Below are 9502 nucleotides of genomic sequence, written 5' to 3' on the forward strand. Positions count from 1 at the left end.
GTGTGGTCCGTCAAACTAGGTGCTCAAACAGTTATCGAAAAATGTGTTCAGAACTAGTTCATTACACCGATTGTTCATATCACCCACAATGAATCCGTAGACACACCAGTTGACACTCTGAAACTACTCGCCTCCAACAAAGATTGCATGACCAGGGTACTTCAGCGCTTGTGAGCATGGACTTTTTTTTAATGATTCTACAACTGCTGTGTGCTTATTAAATAATTGGGACACCTCTACTTCAGGTTTCATCCAGCTCTCAGTTCCAAGTAAAATTTTGGTGTGATACCTTTCCCGGAGGGGGGTAAATCTGTCTATTATGGATGCTTTGGTGATTTACTGTTAAAACCTTCTATGGATTTTTTAAATGTGGAAGTAGAGGGCTTTATAATGTATGAGACAGGCTCAGTGTTTCCTAGTTACTTGTGTTTGTGTTTTAAACAAGTTTGATAGTGCAACGCCTTGTCTAAAAGACAGCAGGGTTCATTTTTATCTTTTTCTTGTACCTATTGTTTTCATTTGAATTTTAGCAGCAGGACGGGTAGGAGGCGTGCATGCTGTGCTCATGTGGATTTAGGTGGAACAGACCACAGTTCACAAGCTGCTGAAGACACTATTGGCCACGGTCAGCTGTCTGCACACTACCACCTCAGGATGTAGCAGTGGTTTTGCCTTTTTCATATCGACTGGTGAGCATTCATCACAAGACGTCAAACTGTACTGTAGCCTAAAACTTCCTTTGTGCACTCCACAAGTACTCTGCTACCTGAGTGGGCACTTCCTCTATGCCTTCATGTAATCCATTCCTGACCTATAAAGGGGTGTCTACAATTCTTCATTCCGTAACAGGTCCAGAAATCTGCAGCCAAGACAAGACAGTCACAGAAGTTACGGAACCTCTGATTCAGACTCTTTCAAACTGAAGGATCCTGATCAGTTCCACATTCGATATTGCAAACTGTGAGCTCTGCTCGCATCCCACAAGTGAGGTCATCAGTCTTCACCACATCCTCCAGCTGCCCGTATAGATTGGGCATGTTTTAGCAGGATCAGTCACTTGTCCACTTACAGGGTGAATGGGCATGCCCAGATGGCCAGCCCCTACATTGATCCTCTGCTTTGAGTGATGCAAACGCATTACGACCTGCATCCACTCTGCAGTGAGCATGGCTGCCCAATTGGTGAAACAAGTGACACCTGAGGTGTGTGATGTGATATGCTAAGTTTCTCTGCCACTGCTACATCCTGAGGTAGTAGTGTGCAGACAGCTGACCATGGCCAAAACTGTCTTCAGCAGCTTGTGAACTGTGGTCTGTTCCTTCTAAATCCACATGAGCACAGCATGCACGCCTCCTACCCATCCTGCTGCTAAAATTCAAATGAACACAATAGGTACAAGAAAAAGATAAAAATGAACCCTGCTGTCTTTTAGACAAGGCGATGCACTATCAAACTTGTTTAAAACACAAACACAAGTAACTAGGAAACACTGAGCCTATCTCAGACATTATAAAGCCCTCTACTTCCACATTCAAAAAATCCAAAGACGACATTCCTTTTGTGGATCTCAAGAGTTTTGGAGGCCACAGAAGTTATGGTACAATATTTGTTTTGTCATGTTCTCAACAGAAACTCCAAGTCAACTACAGAAAGTTGTCCGACCATTGAGATATTGTAAAATGGCAGTTTCCACAACGGTTTTGGTTGATTTTCTGTACTTAAGGTTGTTGGCCACTTGTCATCATGTATCGTCATTTCTTCATGTTTAATGAACGACACCACACAACACATTCAGTCTATACACAGAACAAATTTTGTGATTTTTTTTACATTAAAAATTCTATCACAGAACACATTTCAAGTTAGATGTGGTTTTCAATTGTAACATTTATTTTTAAGAAGTACATAACTGAATGAGAAGCAATGCGACTTTCTTACTATTGCATTTCTGAGCCCACTGACCTATTGCGCAAATCTGTGTAGGGTCTATTCTCTCCCATTCCTCCACTCACTACTTCCTGTGCTATATGAAAAAAAGAGATTTACAGCACAACAGTATAAGCTGACATCACTCAATGAGACTGCAAATGGGTTTTGAGTGCAATTAAGTAAAATGAGTGGAAGCTTTACATTTCAATCCTTCCTCTGTCTGGCACACAAATGGATCATTCTATGCGAAGTGGTCTAGAGGTTCCAACAGAACCATCACAGATTTTGAAGAAATTTTGTGCGAACAATCGCAAATGTTCCCAATGAACATTGGTAAAGACTCGCGATCATTAACTCAATACTTCTGCAGATATAATCATTTATTTGGCCCCATACCGCAGCTATCAAAAGTGTATGCATGACTTTTGGCAACTTTAAGACATATCATCTCTGATAATATTTTCTTGAAAACAACAAAACTAGGTCATGTCATACAACTTTCTGCACTGTCTTAAGCAAAATAATAAAAGGGGTTTCCTGAGGCACTGGCGTATGGATAATTCGAAGCAAAGTTGGCCTAAAAATTGATGTTCTAAAAAAATGTGAAGTTCAGCATTTTATATCCCCGGAAGGATACTTGGAACCTAGCACACATTAACTTGCTGATACAAGGTCTTAGAATACAAAATTTCATCCACCAATTGCTTTCCAATAGTTCACAAACTGAGGGCAAAGTTGATAATGTTCCTAAAAACCGAAAAAAGGCTATTTTTGGCCCACTTTTACAAAAGTCTTGTACAAATTCTCTTAAGCTGTTTTCATTAGAAAGATCATATTTTAAACCACCTAAAAAACTTTATCTGGTTTGCATTCCAAGCACATAAGGCCCTGAAAAAATGACAAGGTGGGATTGCACTGAAAATTGGTCCATATTCTGTTGCTACACAAATTAAATGACATCTTTTACTACGTTCTACAATTGCTTCATGCTTCCTGGGGAAAATAATATAAAAAATCTTGAGAACTAGAAAGTGAGATAAAGCAAATAGCTTGAAAAACTTTAAAAATGGGGTGTCTTTTTGCCACGACTCGTCATGACATATTTCAGCCTGTTTTCCTGCTATAACTAGAGGCAAGAAAAATTGTGGAAACTGTTGCATAACAGCTGTAGCACACATAGTATAAACAGTCTGCATGTTTTAGGCCACTGTCACAGTGTTTAAATTTTGTCTGGTTCCAGCTGCAAGAGACTGTGGTGTGTGTGTGTGTGTGTGTGTGTGTGTGTGTGGGGGGGGGGGGGGGGGGGGAGGGGCGCATGCACTGTGTATTTTTGAAAAAGGCTTTGTTGGCCGAAAGGTAACTTCCTGACAGTCTGTTTGTTGTGCCTCTCTGCAACTCAGCTATTCTGCTATATGGTGAATAGCAACAATTGTTTTCTTAACGCTGTTACATTTTGATGAGGCTTACAGCAATCTTCCTGACATTTTTTGGAATGGGTTCATGTTACACAGAATTATTAGTACACCCTTTTGTTGTGTAATGCTACTGATGTGCTAGTGCTAGGGACAATGTATTGTGTGGTTGTGTAGTTTGCAGTTAATGTGGAACATTAGCATACACATGAAAAATTGTATAAAGGTGTTGGAAGGGTTCATGGTTGCTTAACCACTACTGGTTCCTTTTAAAGCCCCCATATGGATCACACCCACAAACTGTGCAACAGAAGCCACAGGTTCCCAAACTTGATAAGGGTTCGCTACACAGGATCCCAAGTTCATGACACATTTCTACAAGTGTCAGAGGCGAAAGCTAGAAGAGGTTTCCCTTAGAGTCCTAAGCTAATGTTTACTTCAAGCAAGTTGAATTTTTTACAGGTTTCATTAATTTGCTGTTGAAGGTCACAAGGGAAACTATACTGCCAGCCAGATGATGGGAAGAAATTTTGATTAGTCAGACCAAAAAGAAAATCACACTTTTCAAATGTGATTACCTCAAATTATTAGATAAAAAATAATAATAATAAAAAAAAGGAAACCAGTTCTTTGTATTGGATTCCTTATACCATAGAATTTTATGAAAATAATTTTGTAGAGCTGAATGCAAGAGAGGAATTAAAGAAAAAGTATGGAGGAGAAGAAGAAGAAGATGATTACTTCCTTGAAGTTTTTCTGACTCGAGCTCATTTCCTAGTCATCTGAACTTTTGATATTATCTTCCACTGAGAGTACTGAACAACAGTAGAACATATTTTATTATGTCAGATTAAATGTGAGTACCAGTGGAACATGGGCACATTATCTAGGAAACTCCACCTTATGGTTCTTTTTTATGACCTTATATGGGCGGTTTGCAAAACCAAGTATAGTTTTTTTAGGTGGTTTGGAACAAGGTCTTTCTACTGAAAATGATTTAAAAGATTTTTCAGAAGACACCTTTTTGTAAACATGGCCCAAAAATAGGCTTTTTAGAAAAATTGTTAACTTTGCCCTCAGTTTGTGAACTATTGGAAAGCAGTAGGAGAAAAAAAAAGAGTCAAGGGTGCACTGTTGATAGCTGCACTATGGATCAAATCAATAACTATACCTCCGATGGTACTGAATTTACGATTGTGAAACTTTACCAATGTTCACTGGAAACACATGCAACTGACAAAAAAAAAAAAAAATCAGCAAAATCTGTGATGGTTATGCAAGAACATCAAATGGTTCAACTGGCTCTGAGCACTATGGGACTCAACTGCTGTGGTCATAAGTCCCCTAGAACTTAGAACTACTTAAACCTAACTAACCTAAGGACATCACACACATCCATGCCCGAGGCAGGATTCGAACCTGCGACCGTAGCGGTCGTGCGGTTCCAGACTGTAGCGCCTTTAACCGCTCGGCCACTCCGGCCGGCTGCAAGAACATCACTAGTGGCCTGAGGTATACAGACAACTAGGACTGTGCCAAAAAGTTCATGTCCCCACAAATTCAACAAGGATAGTAAATTAGATATATCTATTATAACTACTTCTATCATTACATGGTGTGTAAGCTACAAATTGTTAGCATATGCACTCTCACCTACTCATTGAACATACTGTACCTGAATCACACTGTTCTGACAGAGAGCACTGATAATTTTAGACTGTGCAACCCTTGGTTAGCCCAACTGTTATTCTATTTTCACCCAGTACTATACATAATCTACAAATAATAACATGGAAACAAAACTTGCTGATAAGCAGACTGTATGAAATATTACTAATGTGACTGACTCACCCAACTGACAGAGGAAGAGGCGAATTGTATCCTCACTTAATGTCCCCTTGACTGAAAGCAAAATAATTAAAGAATTTTGGAATTAAAGCAGAAAATATGCAACACTGTATTGTGTATTCTACAACATAAAAATGACACCTCAACAAAATTCACATCTTTATTTACTGTACAGTAAAAGCATTGGGAATATTTTATTTACCTGCTAAATAGTCAGCCAAATCTCCTCCATTGCAATACTGTAAAATGTAAGATGAGGGTGGTTAGACATTTTCTATTAAAAAAAAAAAACAACAACAATTGGCACAATCTGGAAAGACACATATATTTAATTCAATACATGTAACTCAAAATACTTACTTCCATGACAAGGAAAACATTGAGTGCAGTTTCCTGAAACAAAACAGAAGAGCCATTCTTAATGAATGTGGAGAACAATGTTACGTTTTAAAATAATATGGTTTATCAAACAATAAAAATGAATCTTCACTGATAAATATAAGCTTTTCATAAATAGGATGACTAAAGTACCATACACAATACTCATCAAAACATTTCATGTCTAAATAACTTGTCACCATTTTTAGTTACAATTTAGAGTACACAAAATTATTACTTTCTGAATACTTACAAGCCTATGTATTCAACAACTCAACATAAGCCATGATGATAATATGCTTCAACTTACGACAGTCTTTTTCAGCCCAACATTGATATGTATTGTGCTATCATCCATGCATGCCTGACCCAGAAGTTTTATGACCATTAATGAAAGGGAATAGGAGTTTTTGGGCTCCAAGTGTTCTTGTTATTAACACTTTATAATAAATTAAATATGTGAAAGTATCTGGCCACACTATGAAAATAAGGCTACTGACCAGGGACATTAACAGGTCTGAGTCACACTAAATCAGTGCATAGTGTCAAATATTTGTTATTTTTTGTCTACTGTGTGTTCACATGGAGTACACAAAAAATTCAAAACGTCACACTCTTTTCATGCATACCCCCTATGTTTTTCAAATAACAAGAAATGTAAATTATTCATTTTTCTGGTAGTGCCATGGAACAAAAATATTCATAACTTTGAAACTAGTGGTGCGAGGAATCTAAAAACAGATGTCATTGTGAAGATATTCAGGTTTAATTTGATATGCAACACATCAAAGCTGTAACATCTACTTTATTGAAAAACTAATGTTTCACACTTGGGTTTTCACACAGTGGTTTAAATTACAAGAGGAGAAAAAATGGTTTCTTGAGGTGTAAAATTAAGAATGATATGTTACATAAAAGAACTAAAATAAGTAATAAATTACATGTTTGCTAATCCTATAGTATAAACCTGACAAAATATCAGAGTAGTAAAAGTTATACAAAATAGAAACAACTACATAAGGATGATTTTTTAATGATCATCATCTGTATCTTTTTCCTGACACAGAGGATATAGTAAAGAAAACTAAAAAGCTGCACAGAGCACTCTAACTATTGGTACTTTAAGATTCACTTGTATCATACCTTTCATTCAGAGTTCACAATACCTCATCCAAAGTCAAGGTATAGACAATCAGTAGGCTTCCTGGACTCAACCTTTCTTAAATATGTAAGATTTCAAAAATTTTGATAATAATAAATACAATGAAGCTGCAGGACTCTTCAGACAAAGAATAACAACATTGAATTTCTTAGACTGACCATCCTGTGTCCAGTCATCGATTCAAGCAGTATGAAATAAAACTTGTAACCATTATGGATGAGGAACACCGTGATGCGTTGCAGTACTTTCAAGAAACCTTCAAGCAGCAGGGTTTTAAAACATTAACTTTTACAATGCTTTCACATTAATACACTAAAAATATTCAACAAAAAGGAATTAGAAATATATACGACAAACACACATTCTTTTGAGATTTTGAAAAACAACTTTTGGGATTTTGTCAGCTCTATGGCTACAGTGCTTTTGGAGTTACAATCAAATCTATTCCTCAAAATATTTTGACAGTAACAGATGTTCCTATTAGGGTAAACATTGGCATGGTCAAAAACAGCCTGTCAGAAGTTGTAATAATTGTTAACTTCATGAGTATTGTCATATATTACAAAATTGAGGTATAATAAAATATATCACGAACAACTACAACTGAAACTTATAAACAAAAATATCCCAAACACCGGCTACTTTTCATATGGCTCCACATATCAAAGAACATTCCGATGTCTTGCTTAATCCAGAAGATCAAAAGCATCTAGCTTCGCCTATACTACGAAAATTATTTTTAAATGTATGGCGAAGGGTACTTCCCACTGCAGTGCATTAAGCTATATTGTCAATCTTTTCAGGAATGGATCATGTGACTAACAACGATGAACTTCTTCTTTGAGAGTAGTAAGTAGTCTAGTCTTCTCTTTGAGATTCCTAGGAGGCTGTAATATATTCACTGAATCCACATTTAATGCTTGAAACTTTATAAGTAGGTTTTAGTGGTATAGTTGTCTACCTTTAAGTGTCATTCAGTTCAGGTTTTTCAGAATTCTGTGATTCTTTCCCAGTATTAGTATGAGTGGATTGATTCCAATTGTGTGTCAATGATATTGCAGTTCTATGATCCTACATTATCAGGTTTTTTTTTAAGTGTAGAGTTTCTGAACGTTAATGCTAGCTGCCAACCTTAGCACTTTGAAATCTTATAACAAGCAACTATATTAACTGTGCACTCTAACACCTCTACTACAACATATACATTGGTCTTATAATATTGATATAGTCTTGTCTGGAAGGTAAACTACAGCATGCATCAGTATGTAAATTCCAAGGCAATGTCCTTGAATCCACAACAGTTAGCAAAATGGATGGAATTTCTATTCATTTTCAATTATCACACTGTTTCTAGTACAAACACACATTCTATACATTTTCAATAATCTCGCCAGTACATCATCAAAGTCATCTAGTATAAAACCCACATTGAAATTTTACTCTAAAATCTAAAATGATGCAATGTTGTTACAAACTTGCAACAAATGAAAAAACTAAGTTATCGAGAATTTATGGTATGTACTGCATTCATTTGCTAAATGTGCGATAGAATGCAATTAAAAACAATGTTTAACCATACAAAAATTTTTGGTCCATGTAGACAATATATGGACTGTAGCCCTTACCTTACAATCAAGGAGCGCCACGACATTTTCATGGTGTAATTCCGTTAATTCCTGCGAGAAAATGTCACGTCAAAAACAGGTATATGTTTACTCGAAAAACCACAAGAATTCTTATTAAAACATTGCATACACACGTACCTTCAAAATCTTGATTTCTTTCCCAAGAAGATTCTGAGATTTTGCAAGATTCTTTTTGGTGATACTTTTTATTGCCACTACAAAATTTGGATTCTGGGAACAATTAATTGTATTAGGACACGATTGTTAAAGTGGAAACGATGTCATCGAATTCATAAAGATCATTACGTCAGGTCTTACCTTTCTGTGTCTTCCTTTAAAGACAACAGCAAAAGCTCCATGACCAATTATTTCTTTGCTGCTGTACTCAAAATCGCCCACAGTTTCCATCTTACAGCGCACTTGTCGTTTTTATACTATCTAGGAGAAGAAATCATGTTTTGAAGAGATCGTGTTTTGAAGACCTCATGAGGGGGTGCTAGGGAGAATCGATAACACAAAAAAACTGTCGTTCTCAAATCAACCAGTTAATGAGTTCATGTTGTTTGAGATTCTATGGTTGTTACATGGTGCAAGCATGGATCCCGGAGCACTTTCACTGGAAACAACGAACAAGCATTTTCACAAAAACGAAGGTGTTCACCAAAAATAACAACAAACGTCAGAACTGCCATGTACTATCTTTGTGAAAATGTTCCGTCCAAAGTCATAGTGGTGGGCAGATACTTCACATGTTCTGTTTGAAAACAGTTATCTCCAGATTCAGAGGCAAACTAGAAACAGGTTGCTTGCATAAATTGATCCCTCCGTGAAAATAGATTAAATAACCCTTAATTTGGGCACTGATATATGTAGTTGCCATACACACATTTGATTACAAAGATAATGAGGTGTATTTTATAATTAGTTGCCGACTGAGGCCTTGCGCATTATTGTCAGGTTTCGTACTTGGTTCAGAGAAGATGAAGATAAATATCGTGACACGTAAGACAGCAGGAAAATATTTCGGAAATGGACAGTAAGTCTCTAATAGCATTTATTCTAGAAGCACCAGTGAAACGAAAGACTAAAATCTGAACAATTTTGGTTGGTCTATGTAGTGATAGGACGAAAACTTTGTGTCTCTTAAA

General features: G+C 36.7%; 1 protein-coding gene across 1 annotated transcript in view; it reads right to left on the bottom strand.

The window, feature by feature from the left end:
- Positions 1 to 9085, bottom strand: part of LOC126259433 (serine/threonine-protein kinase unc-51) — a 176981-nt gene extending 167896 nt beyond the window's left edge. Inside the window, exons 1-6 of the mRNA XM_049956246.1 lie at positions 8673 to 9085; positions 8493 to 8585; positions 8355 to 8405; positions 5550 to 5582; positions 5392 to 5428; positions 5193 to 5243 (exon numbers count right to left, since the gene is read on the bottom strand). Coding sequence (XP_049812203.1) covers positions 5193 to 5243; positions 5392 to 5428; positions 5550 to 5582; positions 8355 to 8405; positions 8493 to 8585; positions 8673 to 8762 — 355 coding nt within the window. The 5' untranslated portion in view covers positions 8763 to 9085. The remainder of the gene's footprint in view (positions 1 to 5192; positions 5244 to 5391; positions 5429 to 5549; positions 5583 to 8354; positions 8406 to 8492; positions 8586 to 8672) is intronic.
- Positions 9086 to 9502: the final 417 nt, after the last annotated feature.

Source organism: Schistocerca nitens, chromosome 1 (genome assembly GCF_023898315.1).
Source record: "Schistocerca nitens isolate TAMUIC-IGC-003100 chromosome 1, iqSchNite1.1, whole genome shotgun sequence".
NCBI classification, from domain to species: Eukaryota; Metazoa; Arthropoda; class Insecta; order Orthoptera; family Acrididae; genus Schistocerca; species Schistocerca nitens.